We start from the raw sequence: 22,201 nt of genomic DNA on the forward strand, positions 1-22,201 counted from the left end.
GGTCATAGAGGTCACACAACTCGGAGGTCAAACACTACGGCCATGACAAACAATAAACACAATTATTGTACACCATATGAAGACTGAAAAAATAATTTATTGTCTCCTCAAAAATACACAATTTGACTAGAGTTCATACATAATGATTGTACAGATTTCCCTTTTGATGGAGCTAAACGTTCCACTTACTTGATAGTCAAAAGGTATAAAAGCTTTTTCCATTTTGGTTTTGTTCGTACAAAACATTTACATTCACTTTCCCGCCCAGCCGAGTGAGCAGAAATAGAAGCAGCTCATTATTTATTGAATTTCTCTTTTCAGTTTTTGTTCCTTAGTCTCTCTCTAGCCCAGGTTGATTTCCCCTGCGTACATGGTGATGAGCAGGATGATGGTGAAGCCGCTCAGCAGCCCCACGTTCTGGATGATGAAGAAGATGATCTTGTTGGAAGTCCCCTTCTGTTCCAGTGAAATTTTCTCCATCTCCGGAAACTGAGGCGAAAAAACGAAATCAGATATCAGAAATGACCATACCCTTATTGATCATATAATGGGAGGTAATAATATACAAACAAGAAGTGGGATTTATGTGCCTAGAATTATTAATTTGTTGAGATGAATAAAAGGGGAAAGAAACTTGGATGCTTTTAACATCTGATATATCTATCACAGTGTGAGGACAAAACTGGTTTAACCTGTTAAGCCCTGAGCCTGTTTTCCAGGTCTCAGACTCGAAAATGACATTCCCAGAACAAATGACCATAACTTCACTTCTAAAAGGGTTAAATTAATAATCTTTTTTCTCAAAGCAATGATAAACCTGTGAGTTGGATGTAGAAGAGTCAGAATCAATATACATTTTTTTTATTTTAAAGTAAATTCAGATTGAACATTAAATTATTGTGTAAAAAAACATTACTTATAGTGAAAACCACCCTTGAATGATGGGATAGTAGACTAAAAGCTTTAGGGATCCAAACTATAACATATAATAAGTACCCTGTATTAAGATTGATGCAAAACAAGTTAAATTTGACCTTTTCAGAGAGATTTAGCAAAAGAAACCCACTTCTGGGATCATTTGGGTGGATTTGACCTATCTCTGGCCCCCCTTGGTCGATTTTGATGATTGACATCTCTTTCTAACCGCTAGAGCCAATAGAGGGGTCTTTGGGGCTTAACAGGTTACAAATTGCAGGTTCGGCCTACAACAAGAGGTCTTGTTTTTATGACATTTGTCTTATTTTCAACAAATCCAATCAAAAGACACTAAGAATACATTTATCCTACTAAGAGTTATTCCTCTGTGTTCACTGTTACCGGAAAAATAACTCTGATGGTGTCAAGCTACTTAACAAGTTAAGAACAAATATATTTTTCAATTTCTTTTATATGAATACATTTTTTAAATCTCTGTTTTTATTATTTTTAAGAACAGTCAAACTGAACATTGCTGAGCCTTTTTCTTGGCCACTTGGGGTCAGCATAACAAACTGTAAACACGACATTGATTTATAGGCCTATTTTATTGCCCTGGAAAGATGAAATCACATTGGCCAGACACTATGATAGAAAGTCCAATATTTCTGCTGATATTTCCACAAAACTATAACACAAAAGTCACTAAAACACTGTGTTAAGCTCAGAGAGAGACTGCCAATGAAGCAGCACATTTGACATGCATGCATTTGATACATGGTTAATATCAGAAAATATCAACTATAGATGCTTAAAATATCTAGTAAGGATGGAAGGGCATTGGGTAGCACATAGAGGGGGGGCGAGATGGACTAATGGACTGTTAGTTTTGGCTTTAAATGTGACCTGTTGACAAAAACAGGCATATAAAGTAGCTCTAAATAACACCATAAAAAAATGTGTATGTATAAAAATGCAAAGACCGAACTGCAGTCTGCAGGTGTGGAGTGACCTCAGGTGGGATCATGTGACTCACCATGTCTGCCAGAGCAATGTACAGAAACATTCCTCCCGCGATGGCAAAGATTGCATTGGGGGCAAAGTTGCTCCCGAGCAGGATGCCGAACCCCAGCCCGATGTAACACGACACCGCAGACAGCATGTTGAAGAAAATGGCCTGTGGGACGGTCATACCAGCGTTCAGCAGGATCACAAAGTCACCTGCAGACGGAACAAAACACAGGGTTGTTATGGACATTTCTGCACAACACAAACACATTTCAACTGATAACACTTTTGATTCAGATAATCTCTACATATTTCTTCACCGCCTTAATGCATCCAGTTTTCTCATCTCTTGAAATCACGCAATGCAATACAATAGTATTTGATTTGTAGTCTTGTCCAGTTTATTTACATTAAAAGGGGAGGAATTTCAGACATAAATCAGACGGTTTTGTAATACATTGGTTACAATAATGAAAGTTGGATTGGATTACATTTCTATTTTTAGTTTATTAAATGTTTGAAGTTGAAACACATCATGGAAGAGTTTTGGTGCAATGCTGCATTGTGTCAGTAGAGGTCGATAAAGATCATACATTCACAGTCCTTTTCGTTTGTGTGAAAAGACATAATCTGCTTTTAATCCGCTGAAATCCAGTTTTCCTGGTAAGTTTTACTGTTGTTTGTTTGATAACACCCTGTTTCACAGAATGATTTGTTGTGATGAAAACTATTCCAGCTTGGCATTGTGATTAATATGTTAAAACCTGACACTTTTTTAAGGCCATAAAATGTAGCTATATTCTAGATGACATTTTGGACACTTTATCCCCCAAATCCAGCCTTTGTATGGAAGCCCTGAGAGGCATGTCACAGAAAACCTTGAGACTTTCCAAAAAATGGATTACGAGAATTCTATTTTCTCATCCCTTAGAGCAGGGGTGTCCAAACTACGACCCGGAGGCCAAATGTGGCCCTCGGCCCATTTGGAATCGGCCCTCAGCAAATTCAAAAAGTATAATGGAATATGTGCCACAAATGAAACTTATATTGTACTTCTTCAATATATATGTATAAATATATTACACAGTAGTATTCATGTATTAATAAGTCCACTTTTCACATAAATTCAGTCAATTAAAGTTGGAAACATTTTGTAAATTGATAACTTATTTGCATAACAAGCTTGAAATAAACCCTTCCTATTCCCCTTATTATAATCAGTCTGAGGCTTCTGTTTTGAGCTGATCACTTTTTGTAACAAAATAAATGGACAGCTGTGATGTAGGCTGTTTTTTTCTTAAGGCATTTTTAAATATCAAGCATCATTGAGCTATATTTGATTGATTTTGCTAACTTATAACTGAACTTATGAGACAATGTACCTCTGAGTGGCCCAGCCCTTCGTATATTTTTCTGTATGTGGCCCTCAGTGAAAAAGGTTTAGACACCCCTGCCTTGGAGCTTCAGTACGTTTGGGATCTCCACCAGAATTAGACATTTGAGTTCTGTGTTGGAGTAATATTACCCTGGCGTAATATGAACAGGATAACATCCTTACCGAGTTCGTGGGGGAACTCCTCGCACACGATGGCGGTGGACGTACTGAAGCCCGCCAGGATGGACACGGTGAACGAGGCGCCGATAGCCAGGCCATCAATGAAGTTGTGCACCGCGTCGCTCAGAGTGATCATCCACGCCACCGTCTTGATGCTGGAGACACGAGTTCCTCGCAACCAGTAGCACATCACGCCTGATACCTGGACGTCCTGCAAGAGGAATAAATCAGGTTAAAAACACAAGACTATCATTTGAATTTAGAGAAGAAGAGTGACACGCAAACAAATGTCAAATGTAAGGATATTATCAAGTTTGATTTCATGTCCCAACAAAACTCACCGATCTTCCACTGTTATTTTAGAAGTGCTTTTTGTTTTAATCTTATCAAACTGGTTGGTTGTTATTATTATTGCTTAGACATCACAGCATTTAGTTAAGTAAGGTTATACATTATGATGACATTATTACAGGTAGGCTTATATTCAAGAACTTACAAGAACCTAAATATGAAAAGCCAATCGTTTTTTTGACATTTAATAACCAAAAAAGTTAAAGATCGTTGATCGTAAGTGTGTAAAGTTTATCCTTTTGGCGTGCAACATCTGCACATAACCCTAATAAACAAAAATAACTGTTTATTGAAGTAAAACTCACATGCAGCCTATTCAACAAACGTATGTATGGCAGAATAATGTTGGCGTGCAATGTAGCCTAATGGAGACGTATTTCAAGACACCTGAAATCCTTTAAAGGTGGGGTAGGTAAGTTTGAGAAACCGGCTCGAGATACACTTTTTGTTATGTTCCATGGAATGCTCTTAACATCCCGATAGCAATGAATATCTGAAGTGCTTTGACAACAAATACATTAAAAAATATCATCTGTGGAAGCCGTAGTACTGTAAAAAGCACGACCAATCATCTGAGCCGGCTAAAATAACTGGATGGCCTACCTGCCTGTCAGCCTTCCATCTGTGCACAAACTTATCTCGTGCCCTCATTGGTTATGTGCGCGTTTGTGTGTGTTGGAGGAGGGGCTCTATAAGGAAGTGGCAGATTTCTTCCGGTTGTGTATTTTCCAATTCTAGCGCACTCGAGCTGGTTTCTCCAAAATTACCTACCCCACCTTTAACTGTTTCAAATTCGCTCATTCAGCTACAACCAGGCGGTCCGACCTTTACCTGAATTGATTTGTGGGCCAGATCAAACAATGGACATCAATGCATGTTCTTTTCCTGAGTAGGACATGAATGTCTGTTCAAAGTTGAGTGGGAATCCATCCAGTATTTATGGGGACATTTCCCAGTAAACCCCATGGTGGTGCTATAGTGGTTCAGATTGCTGGCTTTCTGGTGCATATTATTACAGTAAATGCAACGTAATGTGAAAGCCCATTTCCATTCCTAAATCCCATTTTATTTATTGGGTTAATTCAATATTTTCTCTCTGGCGACCCTCAGGAATGTTCTCCACCTATGTTGCAAATGTATTATCTTTTAAATTTACACACGGCATCTATTGCATGTCTGTCCGTTCTGGAAGAGGGATCCCTCCTCTGTTGCTCTCCCTGAGGTTTCTCCCATGTCCCCCTTTAAACTGTGGGGGTTTCTCTGGAAGTTTTTCCTTGTACGATGTGAGGGTCTAAGGACAGAGGGTGTCGTATTGTCATACTGATATTCTGTATAAACTGTGAAGTCCACTGAGACAAATGTAACATGTGTGATAGTGGGCTATATAAATAAACATTGATTGATTGATTGATTGATTGATCTCCTGACCCCCAGGTTGAGTACCAATGAGTTAATCATCATGAATGCCAAAAATGTAAATGTGTCCCCCTCTTGGATTCACAAAATGTATCAGATACCAATAAATCACATTACAGGAAACATATTTATAAATGTGCAGCACTTGCTAAGGAACTCTTCGATTACAAATATAATGGCCTCAGTGTTTATAATGTGAATACGGAGAATGAGCGGACATAAACAGAGGTTCTGGGTCTTGGTTAAAGATACTCTGTGGCAACAAGACGGTCCTTTTATCAGCCAGCGAGACAAACAAGGAGTCTTTGTGCTCCAGACAGACAATCCCTGCATTTAGCAAGAGGAGAAGGATCTAAAACCTTCGTCCCTCTGTGCCACCAGCACTTCTGTTTGTTTAGGTTTTTGATCCTTCAGAGCCTCCATATGACACGGGAGATTTCAGTGTTAAATATTAACAGCAGTCTAATCGCCCCCTGTCACTGATAACAGCTCGATAAAATACTGCGAGGCTGGAACTAAGACCAAGACTTAGACTAATAAATAGTGGTTATTTTATGTCTCTGTATTTTCTCTGTAAATCTTTGCCATTTTGTTTATCTTTGGAGTCATTTTAGTGTCTTATATAGCTGTTCTTTGTCTCTTTGTAGTTGAGTAGTGTGTCTTTGTAGTCACGTTTTCTCTCTGTAGACATTGTGTGTCTCTTTGTAATTTAGTCGTACCTCTTTGTGGTCATTTTGAGTCTTTCAGTATTTGCTCTGTGTTTCTTTTTGCCCATTTTGTTCCTCTTTGTAGTTTCCTTTGTACTTTTAGAGTTCATTTTCAACTCTTTCAGTGTCTACTTGTCTCATTGAGGGACCCTTTTGTAGGTGAAGGACAGGGACACCTAATGATAAGATGTGTTAATACCTATGGTTAATACACGTGCTGCATTTATAGTCCATGATTCATTCCTGTCAGGTGTACGTGTGATAGCGGACAGAGGTGGATAGTAAATCTCTATTAATTACCTAAGATAACATGTCAGAAAACACAAGTTTATTATAAGACGTAGCTGCTCATTAGATTAAAGTTCGTTGAGTTCGAGGGTGATAGCCGTGAGGGTTGGTTTGCAATGTATGCAGAAAGAGTTGATTGAATGCCAAAGAGGTGGGAATTAGGAGAGTAATAACCCCATCTGAACTGCGTGGCCCTTTCAATAAATACAGTGACAGAGGACGGAGTTTGGTAGCCTCCATTGACTTCATTGTAGTCAGTTTTAAAGCAAAATTATCCACGAGATCTCCCCTTCTCCAAAACAAACTGCTGATCTAAACAATTAAAACTCGTAAATAAAACAGTATAACACTTTAAATCTGTCTTTCTAGTGTACCATGAATGGAGGGGACATGAGCTAAAGGCTAACGATTGCTCAGCTAGTTTCTCTGTCATTCTTAAACCTAAAATCCTTTATCAGATTAAGATATAGAGATACAAATCCACCAAGATCTAAAAAGTGTCTGGTCAAATGTGGCTTAAAATGGAATAAAAAGTACATTTATGAGGGCTTCTTACAGACAGGAGACCAGATTAAAATGACACATTTCTGGGTTGAAAAACTGTGTTAATAAATCCATAACATAGGTCTAGCTGTTTTTAGATTTTCTCACTAAGAAATGTTAAATGAATCAGAATTTCCCCTATGGGATACACTTCATGTATTCCTTCTTCTTCTTCTTCTTCTTCTACACATTATATGTCTCCTTTAGCTATGAGATGAGGCAGGTGCGTTGTTCTGGTACCTGAGAGGTTGTCACGTTTGTGTTCACAGGCTCAGCGTTCGGGCTGCTCTTGTCGGTGGCGATGGTGTTGACGCTGGTCAGAACAATGCTGTTCTTTTTCTCCGGTAATTCCCCGTTCTGGATCAAGCTTTCTTGAGGAGGATCAGCAGGAGTGAAGTGGCTGTGGCCAGGCTGACAACAAGAGAGACAAAGTAAGTCAGCTGAGGAACAGAGGAAAAACATTAAGTAGGTTTAAAGCAGTGGCGAACCGTCAGGGCCTTCAAGGTATCCAGAGAATACCCTGGAACACTCAGATAAAACAAACAAAAAATAGATTTAATTATATAAATAAAATGTATATAAAATGAATAAATGAGAATGGTATCTGTGTTGTTGATCTGTAATATTACAGTGTTACCTTGATTTGTTTGTCCTTCTCGGACCATGCACTACGCATTTCAGTGGTTTTGTGTTAGAAAAGAAAGCAACCAATCAGATCTTGTTCTGGGTCTCTGGGTAGAATATCCTTCAACCAAGGTGTTCTACATCCTTGATGGAATGCCCTGGCCGTTGCACTGAATGAGAGCGTACGTTTGGACTGACAGTTTAATCAACCAATCACATATTGATTTTTAGCCAATGGGCGTATTCTTTCAGAGTTTCCCTCGGTTCCAGGGTAGACTCTAGAAGGCCCGCTAGTTAACTGGCTCGAGACAGAGGATCCAGATGAATGCAACGAAGCAATTCATGCCGTTTCATTGTTTTTAACGTTGAAATGACAAGTGCAACAGGTGAAGATGAAGTTGTTGCGGCATTGTTCTGATTACCCTTTTCAAGACGACAATTCAGTGAAAAGACGGACATTATAACGCCGGGGGGGGGACGACCTTTCTACAGAAGGTCCGGTTGTGATAGACACGGTTCGCCACCGGTTTAAAGTAAGCTGAGGAGATAAATCAAGATTGTCCGCAATGCAATACTTAAAGACCACATCATTTCAACACATTAAATATTTATAGTGAATGTAACGACGAGACGCCGTTACTAGAGCTCACGTGGACATGTTTATAGGCTAATCATTGTTTTAGGTATGGTAGGTACGACAACTTCCCCTTTCCCCATGTCTGTTGCTGATTGTGTGCACCTGGTGCCCTGTGTTGTCTCCTCCCCCCTCACCTGTGTCTTGTTAGTCTGTGTGTGTATTTAGATGCTGTGTCTTGTTAGGCTGGTAGTGGGTGTGAGATCTTTGTGGCTGCAGGATGTGTTCACAGAGAACAGCAGGATTGAGGCTGTGAACTATGTGCGCATGATTTTAATAAATGCCCACGTCGGGTTATATTTTTGGACGTTCTGCCTCCTTGCTTGGTCGGGCCGCTCAACGGTCAGTCTCACAGTGAAGATTAAAAATTCTTTCTACTGCAAGGTTTTATTCAAAGCTAAGCTAATTGAGTCTTGGTCTTAGCTTTAATGTTTGACATATAGCTTTTTTCAAGAATGTCATTGTGAATGTGTGAATATGTGTGGAATTGAATTGTTATAAAATCTGACTTTCACACTGTTTAACTTTATTCTACAATTTAAATCTCACTGACTTTGACAACTTTCACGAAATAGCTTTTCCTTAATGTCCTACATTTGTGTTTATTACTATAGGATGCCGGACTAAGTTGTGGTACATTTGTTTGAGAGTTGATTATTGTTCATTGTCCCTTTAAAAAAAACAAAGGTATTTTCAAAGAAGTAATTCCTCTTCAAACCTTATACTGTATGTACGGGGAATGATAGTATAGGCTATTAAACTATTGATTGAAGGACTGTTAAATTGCTAAAGAAAAACCTTTGTAAATCTTTTTAAATAACCCATATGATGAGAGGCAGCTAGCTAAACTTATTTTTACATTATTTAATCTGGTCCCCATTCAAAAAGTTAGAACACCCCTGCTTGAAAGGTAATGTTAGGAGTATGTGCCAAATCTTAAAAGGTCACAAAGTTTGACTTTTGTTTTCATGACCCTGCAGATGATCTAAAACATATGCATGACTTCCAAGTGTAATTTCCTCTCTGTAGTCATTACGTGGCATCCTAATGAGCTAATAAACAAGATGACTTAATGGACATTGGACAACTGCAAAACAGGATATTACTCTGTAATAAATTACAATGATGGATTATCAGCAACAGGAAAAATAATGTGTATCAGAAGGCTGTTCCAGGACATAGCACATGCGTAAATAAAAAAAGAGATATGAGTTTGGCAATGTGCCCAAAGAGTCCTGGCTGCCCCCGCTGCCCTACAAAATGTCACTCAAAGAGACACATACAAATCAGGTGTTGACACAAACTGACCTAAAAGAGACACACAACCACAAAGAGACACACAACCACAAAGAGACACACAACAACTTCAGAGACACAGATGTGATCTTACCTCTTCGTCTAACCTGAGAGCCATTTTCAGTACCTTCTCCACAACGAACAGGAGATAAAAGCCTCCAAATATTCCAACTGCGTTCTCCACATAGTTATCCAATTTGGGATCAAAACCAAGCGCCTGTAGATTAACAGAAAAACGTTAGTGGCACACACAATAATTTCCCTTTAAATATCACAAAAACATTGTATTAATTCCACCTGTTACTGACCTCGGGTATGAGCTGCAGCACAGCGTTGGAGAAGAGCGTCCCGATGGCGAGGCCGACGAAGTAGGTCAGCAGTTTGGGGAAATATGGCTTCTTGGTGAAGGGGACCAGGAAGAGGCCGAGCAGAGACGCCAGGTTGATCACAGTGACGGCCAGAAACCCGTAACCCCACACTGTCAGGGCACAAATCATAGATCAACAGTTATTTAACAGCTATTTTGAAGCATTTTCAAGGTGCCTTTTCAAACATGGGAGGCGTGTGGTGCAGTGGGTTGTGCGTTTGTATTCGGATCCGGGGGTCACAGGTTCAAACCCCACTGCAGTCAGTATGTCGTTGTGTCCCTGAGACACTTCACCCCAAATTGCTCCTGTGGGGATTTTCCCACAGTATTGAGTATGTAAGTTGCTCTGGATAAAAACGTCTAACAAGTGACATGTAATGTAATGTAATGTTAGGTGAAGGACATACAAGAAGAATAATAATAAGAAGGGCGGCAATTTAAAGGAAAACACATAGTATAACATACTATATTGACAGACGTCTCTGTGTGTATATATATGTTTGGGGTGTGTGTATTTGAGTTTTGATTATCTTGCCAACCCTTGGACCGATGTACTTCATGTCTGGCTTGTATGTTGAACACAGTCCAGTCGGTGCCCTGCATGACATGATTTGATCGATGCTGTAGAAACTGCGAAACACATGGTCTGACTGTATGCTCAAAACCGTAAAGAGCAAACAGACGCTCATTAAAGTCTACAAAACAGCGCAGCCATGGCTCCTACATGCCAATAGGTATAGGTATCAGTATTTATGTGTGTGTGTGTGTTAAACATGATGCATTCTTATCCATACACTTATGGTACAAGTGCCCGAAGCAGCCAAAAATAAGCTTTTCAATAAGTAACTATATGTTATTAGGCCAGTCTGATCTGAATGAGCATTGCAATAGTAACCGAAATGTAGGGGTTTTTATGCCTTTTATAAAAAATCTAAGCACTTTTCAAACCTTGAAAACACAAAATTAAGATGGAGGTGTTTCCAAGGATTTCTAGCACACGAAGGAACTCTTTATTTATTTGCAGAGGAGAAATTCTGCTCACAGCGTGCATCAATATCAACACACTGACTAAAAAACAGTCACAGATGGTTGCAATTGTCAACAGCAGTGAGGAGGAGGAGGAGGAGGAGGAGGAGGAGGAGGAGGAGGAGGAGGAGGAGGAGGAGGAGGAGGAGGAGGAAGAGGAAGACGAGGGAGCGTTTAACGGTCAGCGGCTCTGAGTCAGTCCAGGACATTGTTTGAGCATTACATAGCTTCACAGTAAATGACTATGGTTTTTGATTATTAAAAGTCATGAGAGGAGAGAGATAAGAAGGAGATGATAAAAAGTGACGACCTGAGAAAAGGTTCAAATCCGAACAAAAGGAACCACCCAAATGTCTTTTTAGTTACCATTATAATTTACTTAAAACAAAGGGTATACTTTCAATTTAAAAACGTTCTGATTGACGTTAACAGATTACCAGTCACTAACCCAGTTTTTTTTTTTAATAAAACACAAAAAAGTGCATGTTGAACATTTGATATGCATAATTATTGATATATAAATCCATTTTGAATAGCATAATATTGTAAAAAAACTCATATTTAACTGGCATGGAAGGCATTATTTGTCTTTGGTGGTAGAAGTATTATATATTTGATATGTAAAAGTAGTGTTAAGAGTTCCCTGTTACAAGTGAAAGTTCTGCATTAAACTCTTTATTAACTGTAGTAATGCTATTAGCATAACATATTCTTTAAGTACCGAAAGTAAAGGAACTCGTCAATTCTTTTTGAATAATGTTTATTATTGTATTATAATGATTGATGCATTAATGCAGGGGTGTCAAACTCAAGGCCCGGGGGCCAAATCCGGCCCGTGACTTCATTTTCTGTGGCCCGACAAGAGCTTGCAAAGAATATAATATGTTTATTATACGGTTACATGATGATTTACATAAGCACGTTGCCCATAAACTACATGTCCCACAATGCATCTCAAATTAGACAGAACTTGACTTTTTTTCTTCGAAATATGCCTTTTTTTTTTTATTTGACTCTTTTTTTTAAATGTCACTTCCTTTTTTTTATTTTTTATTTTCAGCTTTTCTTTTTAAATCATTTTGTGACATTCTCACTGAAGAGACTTGCAATTATTTGCCCCAGACTTCTGCTTTCAGACGTAGTTAATTATGAAGTTATTACCCTATCAGATAATAATCCAATGCAGAGGCAATAATGTAACATAATACATTATTTTATATATATATTTATATATAAGTTACAACCGGCCCTTTGAGTGCAGCCATAGTGCTGATGTGGCCCGCGATTAAATTGAGTTTGACACCCCTGCATTAATGTGTCAATCACTTCAATGCTGGTAAAGGTGGAGCTACATGTTATTGCTTTAATATTGCTGGGTCTGTAATAATATTATCATAATTACCTCCGCCATGGAAGTTGTATTTATGATACAGTTTGTTTATCAGCAGCATTTTGGATAAACTATCAGCCGGATTTTCATAAAACTTTGTGATAGGATGAAACATGGGCCAAGGAAGAACCCATAAAATGTTGGAGTGGATACACTGATAATGTTTTGCCTTGGTTAACAATGTGAGATGGTTTTGGTGGAGGTGTCAAGTAAAAATACAAAAGTACAACAATAGCCATCAAGTCTCAAGCTACCAAGTCAAATCACTCCTCTAAGACAAAGTTACCTTCAGTGTCACCTCATTATAAAGAGTATTGGTAATGACAAAAGGTATGACTATGTTTACTGTTCATATTTTATTAAATAATCAAACAAAGAACAGTCCATAAGTTGACTTTTCATCCAGTTTTATACCACATTTTGTAGATTTGTTGCTTTTAATTTTGAGTCTTCCGACATCTGGATATTAAGTTATTAAAGATACAAGCTAAGCTAACGTTATAACCTTTAACTCGTAGCTGCTTTTCCCAGTGTCCACCAGGGAAACGTCTTTATTTAGTGTTTTTATCAGTTAACAGGCATGATTACTTAATAGAAGAGGAGCGCTCTGCAGGTCATTCTGAGGAACTCTCTGTCACATTGCATTTACAACACCTGAACATGTATTCAGTTATACAAAACAACTTTTAAGCTAATTGTTTTATCTATTCATAAAGGGTCAATAATAAGGGTTTAAAATCTAACTTAGTTCAAGTATTTCAAAGCATGGCAACATGAAAAAAAGATGCAATTCAAGAAACTGTCATTTTTACTAAGCTTGTTTCAATCTCTTTCAGTGAAGAAGTGTGTCATCGATTGTCAGAGGATACAAAAATATACAAAGATATCCTGAACTATGATCAAAAAAGTAATCCCATTTGGCGCTACACTGTCTGTTGTTATTGCTTTTATTAAGAGCCCTCTTGTGGCATAAAAAGACATATCGTACGTTAACCTTCAAAGTCTCTTGGCGCAACATCATATTTGAGTTGGTTCTCCTGGAATATATCACAAATGTTTTAAATGCCAAATCTGACCAGTTCTATAGAATCTGGCAGCCTTACTTACATTTCCTTGGACCTGAATTGTCGGCTGTTATTGTTAAAGGAACCTCGTGAATCTCCCGTAATCATACATTCATCATCAATCATAAATGTGATACTCCTGTAACCACTTACATGTATGTATGTTTGAGACGGAGCTGTTTTAGTTTTTTGTTATGTTTTTTCTTTTTGTTTTGTAATGATGTATTTGTCATGTATGTGCTACGTCATTATTGTGTTAAAAAAAAAAAAAAAAAACGTCCAAGTCTCTACAACAAACCCTGATGAACTTTGAGAATGATCTGAGCTGCTGGAGTCTCCACAGATAAACAAACATTGCGATGAAGCGGCTCACCGGAGTAGTCTTGGGGCAGCGGCGTCTTGGAGCCGGTGTAGGGGCAGGAGGGCAGCAGGACCTGGGTCAGCACCGCGGGGCAGATCCGCCCCAGATGCTCCACCGTCAGCTGGCTCTCATTACTGAAGCCAAAGTGAGACAAAATCTGCTCTGTAGACTCACACTGAGGGACAGAGAGCAGACATTAGGCAAGGCAAGTGTATTTATATAGCACCTTTCAACACAAGGCATTTCAAAGTGCTTTACAAAAATGAAAGACATCAAGAAACATATTATGAAATGGCATTGAAAAACACTCATTTAAAAAGCAAAGATAATCAAACAAAAGGTACATGACTAAAAGTGACAGTGAAGTGTGAGATACACACATCTGAAATGTTTAGGTCCGACTCTCAATCATTGCTAACTGTTTAGCAGAAATAGTTTTCTTTGACCTCACTTTCTTTCTACTTTCTTTTTTAACTGATCCTTTAGTTATTTCAAGTGTTTCATGCTAAACGAACCCCCCTTTTGGAAATGTTAATCTGCAACCCAATATTCCTAAAATTCAACAGATCCTGGCCATATTAGTGGAGCATATAACATTTAAATTAATTTGCATTAAAATGATCAACTAGCTCATTTACTGAGATGTTAGCGAGGGTAAGTGTAGAAGAATTTTTTTTCCCATTAAACATAATCTATCATGGTTTTTAAGTATCTCTTTAAATGCTTCCTGTTTGATTTGATTGTGCATTTGTTTTGCATCAGTCTTCTTATTTCTGATATTGGGAATGATTATTGATGGTAGATGCCAGCTGTTCTCTATTAGCCTAAAACTGAGGGCACTTGTCTCAATAGCATGTTTTACATTGAAGTTGTCTGAAGTCCTTACCACCAGCTGCTCTTGCAGTAATAAGTAGTGCACCTTTCTTACTGTCCCAAATGTGCACAATATAGTGAATGCTTTTCGTCTTTTGGTTTACTTTATTTCTTTATGTCTTTATTAGGATCCCCATTAGCACTAGCATGAGCATTGGCTATTCTTCCTGGGGTCCTCACACAGTCAAAACATACATAAACATACATACAACAAAATTAAAACAAAACAGCTCATAATTTCATGCAATTTACAGTGCTGTATGAAGTGAAAACTAAAATGGTCATCCAATTATCGCCATCCTAAGGCCAAACAGAAGTAAATATAAATAAGTGTACATAATAATATATGCATACATAGCTACAGGCTCAGTTCAAATTTACTTTATAATACTTAAATATTTTTTTAGCAACCTTTTGAAATGTACTTGAGAATTTTCCTGAATGATGTGAACCGGTAAAGAGTTCCAGCTGACCATGGCTCTGCACATGACTGTTTTCTCTCCCATATTTGATTTAGATTTGGGTAATACAAACCTTCCTTCTATTGTATGTTGTGTTTGATAGTTATGTTGTGCATATTGCGCTATAAACCTTTGTGATAATATATCTGGTGAGTGAGTCACTGTAATATTTCTGACAAAATGTGATAAAATATAAGTTGACCTCTGTCTGACAGTTAACCATTTCAATGTCTCCAGCATTTCAGTGAATCTGGTTCCGTAGGAGCACTGCAGTGCACATCGTGCTGCCTTATTTTGTGCTACTTGTAGTTTGTTTAAATCTTTTTCAGCAGCACTAGACCATATAACCAAACAATAATCAAGCTGCGACAGAACCAAAGCATCCAAAACGTGTCTACTGACATCCATAGGCAAATATATTACAATTATTTTTACAAGTGACACACCCCTTCCCATTTTACATACAACATTATAAATTTGTTTAGACCAAAATAATTTATGATCCAGGGTTATACCTAGCAATTTTGTCTCCTCGACCTGTTCAATTTCAATATGGTTTAAATGTAGTTGCAATTTTGGTTCACCTTTTAACTGATGATTTGATCCTAGTAATAACGATTTTGTTTTTCCCGCATTAAGTACCAACTTATTATTTATGACCCACTCTGATATCAGTAGTATATCTTTCTTCATAACATTTGTCAACTCTCTTGTAGTTGATGCTGCATAATATATTGTTGAGTCATCTGGATACATTACAATTTTAGCTTTTTCTAACACTAATGGTAGGTCATTTGTAAAAATAAAAGTGGTCCCAAACAACTACCCCGAGGTACTCCACAAGTGACTGTTTTCATCTTTTAGAGACTTCCATTAAAAAAAACAGTTTGACTTCGATTTGTCAGGTAACTTTCTAACCACCTCAGCGTTTAAAAATTAAAACCATATTGTTCCAGTTTGTGTAACAACAAAGAATGGTCAATGACACCAAAAGCAGAACTAGAATCAAGTAGTACTGCACCCACTAACTTCCTATGATCTAGTTAGCCCTTCCAGTCATCTGTCATTAATTGTGTTCTCTGTATTTTATATGCCTGTGTTATGTGTAATAATGTGTAAAAGTGGCTTCCTTCTTGGCCAGGTCCGCATTGTAAATGAGGTTTTATCTCAATGCTTTTTATCTGGTTAAATAAAGGTTGAATTAAAAGTAAAAAATATAATTATCCACACAGTTAATGGAGTTTGTGTTTGTTAACATCACGTTTACATTATTTATTCATTATTATTTAAAAACTGCACTCGAGTAATACGGTATACTGTTTGTTCATGTTTTTGTAAGTGCATTATAGATTAAGCTTCGAATGGATTTATTTTTGGAAGCCTGTGTACATAATTGTATTGTTTTCTCCTTTTGTCTCTAAAATCCTTCCGGATTTGTTTTTGAATGTTTCTGTGTCTTGCATCTCTCTTCTTTCATATGCATACTTCCTATTTGTGTTATAATTGTTGAGCAATCTGTAGCATAACAACTTCCCTTTTATATTATTACGTAACAATGTAATAACTTTAATAAAGTTTAGTATAGTTTGTTCCATCAATATGTTGAACGTTTTACACCATAACAAACACATGACAAGCACGTTTAAATCCCCTGCACTCTAGTAAATGATCATTAATTAGTTTATAAAATGTAAATAGTTTCTGTGCTCACCTCTTCGCCTGCCAGCGGGTTTCCTTCAGTTATCAACTCAGCTCTTCTGTCTGAGATTAGCAGCAGTAGATTCTCCAGATTTTCCGTTGAAATTGAATTATTTTGTCCATAATACCGTAAAATATTCTCCAGAAATACCTTCCCATCCCGGCCAACAGCTTTTTTACTGAGACACGTCGGTATAAAAACCAAAATGCACGTGATAAAACATTTTAAAGTAAACATCTCTGTGTTTGTAGGGGTTTTCTTGAGTTAAAAAAAAAACAAGTCCTTCTGCTGCCTTTACTCAGTCAGGATGTCCCAGCAGAGGTCCACAGATCCATGGCACTGAGGCGGAATTTAAAGGGTTCCTCCTTTAAGTTTCCTGCTCGCTGATTAAATTATTTTAGGATAAGAAGTTCCTCTGATGTGCGCGGAGGGATTTATCAGAGATCAGGTTCAAAGATCAGTCTGCACAGCCATGCAGAAAAAACATGGAGGTGACCGACCGCGTGCACACATAATGCCTTCTTTTGTGGCTCACTTTCTCACTTGGTATGCAACGTGCTCACACACACACACAAACACACACACACTCATGCTTGGAAGTAGTTGTGTGTGTGTGTGTGTGTGTGTGTGTGTGTGTGTGTGTGTGTGTGTGTGTATGTGTGTATGTGTGTGTATGTGTGTATGTGTGTGTGTGTGTGTGTGTGTGTGTGTGTGTGTGTGTGTGTGTGTGTGTGTGTAGAGGGTAACACAACAGTGTTAATTGTGAGGAGACATGCAGAGTACACACGGCTGTGACTCAGTGTACAGCTGTGACTCCGTTAGTTCAATTATGAAACAGCTGGAAAGAAAAAAAAAGTATAAACACGAGACATGAGGGTGGTATTAAAGCTATGTATTAAAGGCCAGTGTCGCCCCCTGGAGGCAGATCATTGTTACTGCACGAGAGAGCTGCAAAAATAGAACTGGGAGTAGAAGTAGAGAGCACGGTTTACTTTATTCAATCGCAAACATTTGGTTAACCATGAATTTACTGATGGATTTTACACATTTAAAATGTAGCAATTAGTCTTCAGTTTTTGTGTATTCAGATTGAAGGTTGTTGTTTCTAAACCACGCCCTATTAAGTAATGTAAGTTTTAAACTTTCAAACATGTGTTGTGGTTTTAAGGGAGTATACCTTAGATAACATTTTGAGAAACAGTGGGTTCCCTCCTGTTATCTTGGGGTCAATTTGACCTCATTCAATGTTCAACGTATCTAAAAAAAAAGTGGTTCACATTATTTGTTTTGCTTAGTATTTCAGGACTTTTCCTAATTTAGTGAGGACTAAAATGAACATGAAGATCTTTTTTAAATGTCCTGTATGCACTTTCTGTTCAATTTGACCCCTGGCTGTTTTAGTAGTATAAAACATATACAAATTTCAATATTTTACACATATTTGTGTTGATTGTGTAGGATGATATTGAGGTGACTATTACATGCAAATGTATCATCAAAAAACTACCCTCTGCTTTAGTTATTGGTCCTTTAACAACATCAAAAAGATCTAACTTTAACATTTTATTTCAGTCAGTGAGATTTTATGGTGATTTATATATTTTTCGATAGTCACATAATAGGAATTCTGGATGTATAAAGGGGTCGGTGGGGGGGAAGGTTGGTGTAATGTTTTATTTAAATGGTTATTTAGATAGTCAACTAAGATACCTAAAGCACCAGAGACATACATGTTGGTTAACATTTGGAATATGATCATTGTCTTGAGTTTTAAACTATTGGAGGATAAAGGGTGTAAAGTCAATCTGAGGATAACAGGAGGGTTCAATTGTATAAATTAGATCCTATTATAACTACGATTTTTATTAGTACTATAACTTAATATTTTACAAACCGGACGAGTAAGACAACATGGCCTTTTTTGTTTTTACACCACTACGCAAGCCAGCCAAACGGTACAAATTTAAATGTACAGACTTAAGTGGCCAATTCAAATTACGAGTTCAGAAAAGTCAAGCAAGGTTGGCCAAGAAAACCCATTTAGAAGAAATAAAATACAGTTAAAGTTATATTCAAATTCTCATTTTTACATTTTATTGTGCATTTGTCTCTTTTTTGGCAAATACATTACTACCATTACTGCACAAATATGTACATATTTATTATTATCATCACTTGATTTTTTATACAATACATCCAATGTATAAAATTATCAAAATATAAACATCTCATCTTATAAACAAAACGACTATTGTCAATACCGGTATATCAAATAAGTCATTTCTTTTCATTCTGTTATTCTGGGAGATGGGAAACACGCAATAATACAACCGTTTTCAGGACACAACACCCTGTATGAGATATAACCCAATTCAGACTACATGTTGTCAACAAATTCTATAAACGACACATTTCTCATCGATACAAATATATTTTTAAAACTTTGTTCATGGTATGTTTTTAAGAAACTTTTAAAAACAAGTCTCCTCTATTCACCTCCTCACGTCTGTTTGCTGCTCTCAGGTCAGTAAACGTCCGCTAAAGAAGTGATGGTGAGCGCTTTGGAGAGTTCTGCAGCGCTGGTCGGGCGCCAGGCGTTAAAACTGACCGTGGTGTTTGCAGAGAGCATCAGGAAGCCGTTAGAGGAGAAGCGTCCCGGGATGTTTCCGACATCGAGCCACACGAAGGGAGCTACAGCAGAGGAGTGGAGCGTGACGGTGAGGAGGCTTTTATCCTCCTGCACTGAGGCCTGCAAGGACACACACAAAAGGAGTTTAGAACAGCATGAGACTGATGTTATCAGTAGAAATGGCTTTTAAAATTACTCGCAAAACTGCACATTTTGCCTTTGACAACTGGTCTTGCTTTTGTACACAGTATAGCTCTGTGTTGAAAAAAACGAATTGTAGGTGTATTTTTAAGTTTCAAATGCTTTACTTTTGGAAAACTTAGTGAAAGTACGTTTTATTCAGCTCCTTATCTGTGTTCTGGCTATTTGCAATTTATTTTAAGTTGCTCTTTTTGTGATAGTTTTGTCTTTTTGAATGCTGCATATTTAAGAAATGTTCAAATCACTTTGTGCAACCAGCTTGAAAAGAGTTATAATTATCACTGCTGTAAAAAAAAGTGAGATACCACGTATATTTGATTTTCCATAGTCAGCAAATAGATGTCATGGGAAAAAAAATTGCACAAGCTCACAAAGTGACCAAAGCTTAAAAAAATGTATCTTTAAACTCGGAGGAAGTCAGTAATTACAATAAGCATTTTATATATTTGTTCTGTCTTCCTAATGACATTTTGTGATAGTGATTTTTCACACAAATGGAATCACAGAGTGATTAAAAGATAAGAAATGAATCCTTAGTTATTGTACTATTTCTAATCTGGGAATTAGTGAATACAAAAAATCCAGGTCGAAGGGAGACTTACGGTGATGTTGGGTCTCTGGAGCCCCTGAGCATCTTTAGGGGAGCTCAGGAAGTGATGGTTTGTGGGTCCGCGCTGCCCGCTGCTGTCCTCCAGGTGGAAGGCCAGCAGGCAGGTGAGGCGGCTGCAGCGCCCGCACCCGGCCAGCAGGGGGTCCACTTGCTGCTTAAAAATAGCCGCCGCACTTCCTCCGGGGATCAGGAGCGAGTCGGACCTCCGCGTGCAGACCGGATCCAGAGCAGACCAGTCGTACGCCGACACCTGAGAGACAAGACAATCGATAGATGACACACTTTTTCACAAGTAGAGCTTGTTTGCAATACTGTTAAATCTTTTTTATTATTTTTTCTAGTTCTCTACCTGTTTTTAATTCTTGTTTTACATTTGTATGTATGCACCATGACACCAAGTCAAATTCCTTGTACGTGTAAACCTACCTGGTAATAAACCTGTTTCTGATTGGGAAGAATGACAGTTTCTTGAATTGCATATTTTTTTCATGTTGCCATGCTTTGAAATATTTGAACTAAGTTAGATTTTAAACCCTCATTATTGACCCTTTCTGAATAGATAAAACAATTAGCTTAGAAGCGGTTTCGTGTCACTGGATACATGTTCAGTTTTTGTAAATGCAATGTGAAGACAGAGTTTAAATAAGAAACGTACCACAGCGCTGAGCTTCAGGTCGTGACTCAGGTCGGAGACGGCGTAGATGAACAGCATGCCTTCGTCCTCGAAGCTGACCGGCAGGAGGGCGGAGAAGAAGCTCTGTGCAAAATAATGCAGCATCTTCCACTTCCCACCAAACTCTGCACACACACACAGCTTTTTTTTAAACTGATTTTTAAAATACATCCAATATTTTAATATATAACAATCGTATTTACCACAAATGAAATATTTTGATACAACCATGTCAAATGAAATTAAGGATTAGCAATGCTCATCACCAATTATATTAATATTTTTTATAAGAAATAGATTTTTATTATCACATTTTTGCCCAAATTATGAATGACTTCAAAAATATAAATGAATAACAAGGTGCCATCAAAAACGTGTGCATTGGCTTTTATTGTATACTAGAGTGAAAATGGGCTGTGAAAAATATTTGAATACACTAAAATAAATAAAAAATGATATCCTTTAAGAAAAACTCAAATGAAAAGATATTGCATGGTTAAAAAAAAAAACAGGAAATTAAAACTAAAACAATACAAATGACTGTGAAAAGAAATGTACGGTTCAATTTAATAAAAAATTGAAAGATCAGTGCCATTTTACAATTAGTAGTATGGTGCATAAATGTGCAAAATATTCAAATGTGAAAGGTTAACAGTATGAAACTTGAGAGCGATTGTAGAGCGATATAAAATAAGTACGCTGAGAGCTTCCTAACATTTAAAACTATTATAAGTTTGCTGCTTAGTGCGGATTCACTCACCGATGGACGACCACGAAGGCGCCTGCCAGATGTCGTTGAGCTGCCAGTAGAGAGCGCCCATCGTGCCTCCTTTGCCCTCAAGGATCTCGCTCCGACTTCTCCGATAAAACTCCGTCTGCGCCTTCACACACTGAGCCTGCATCACCTGGACAAGAAACACGATCAAACCTACAAACACTTTTAAAATGATCTGTTTATCAGCAGTGGTGGACAGTGACAAAGTATAAACACGTAAAAGTGTACTTACTTTACTTCTACTTAAAGGGGACCTATTCTGCAAAATCCACTTGTTCATGTCTCTTCTACATCAACATGTGTCCCCTCTGTGTAAAGAGACTCTGGAAGTTTTCGGAAAAAAGATTCTCTCTCTTTTTGTCCTGATCCATTTATATAAAAACCTGTCTGAAAATGAGCTGATCAGATTTTGGCCAATTTATGATGTCATAACGATTTTTTGGCTTGTGTAACCATTAGCCAACCACCAACCAACGTAACCCCCCCCCCCCCCCCCATCACGAGCTCCGAGCCGGAGCTGAAAACGCGTTGGTGTGAAAGGGGGCATCAGAGGGGCGTGGGGAGGGGCTCCTTATTTTAATCTAAAGTAACAGACAGAGAATCAGCACTTTTGAAACAGGGCTGAAACAGAGAGGATTATGGGTAATGCTGCAATGATCTATTTGGTGTTTGGAGCCAAACACTTCAGAGACATGTTTTGTATCTGAGACCTCTAATATATTGATGAAAAACAGG

The 22,201-nt window shown here is 37.9% G+C and overlaps 2 protein-coding genes across 2 annotated transcripts in view; both read right to left on the reverse strand.

Moving 5' to 3' along the window:
• Positions 1–77: 77 nt before the first annotated feature.
• Positions 78–17,140, reverse strand: slc39a8 (solute carrier family 39 member 8). Its single transcript, XM_079640667.1, has 8 exons — positions 16,591–17,140; positions 13,558–13,720; positions 9,646–9,815; positions 9,432–9,554; positions 7,024–7,194; positions 3,482–3,689; positions 1,952–2,136; positions 78–489 (listed from the first exon to the last, which is right to left on the reverse strand). The coding sequence occupies exons 1-8, from the start codon at positions 16,813–16,815 to the stop codon at positions 343–345; spliced, it is 1,392 nt and encodes a 463-aa protein (XP_079496793.1). The 5' UTR covers positions 16,816–17,140; the 3' UTR covers positions 78–342.
• Positions 17,141–18,714: 1,574 nt separating this feature from the next.
• Positions 18,715–22,201, reverse strand: part of manba (mannosidase, beta A, lysosomal) — an 8,364-nt gene continuing 4,877 nt past the window's right edge. Inside the window, exons 9-12 of the mRNA XM_079640851.1 lie at positions 21,452–21,758; positions 20,674–20,816; positions 20,011–20,268; positions 18,715–19,327 (exon numbers count right to left, since the gene is read on the reverse strand). Coding sequence (XP_079496977.1) covers positions 19,103–19,327; positions 20,011–20,268; positions 20,674–20,816; positions 21,452–21,758 — 933 coding nt within the window. The 3' untranslated portion in view covers positions 18,715–19,102. The remainder of the gene's footprint in view (positions 19,328–20,010; positions 20,269–20,673; positions 20,817–21,451; positions 21,759–22,201) is intronic.

This window comes from Notothenia rossii (genome assembly GCF_949606895.1).
Source record: "Notothenia rossii genome assembly, chromosome: 7".
Classification (NCBI taxonomy): Eukaryota; Metazoa; Chordata; class Actinopteri; order Perciformes; family Nototheniidae; genus Notothenia; species Notothenia rossii.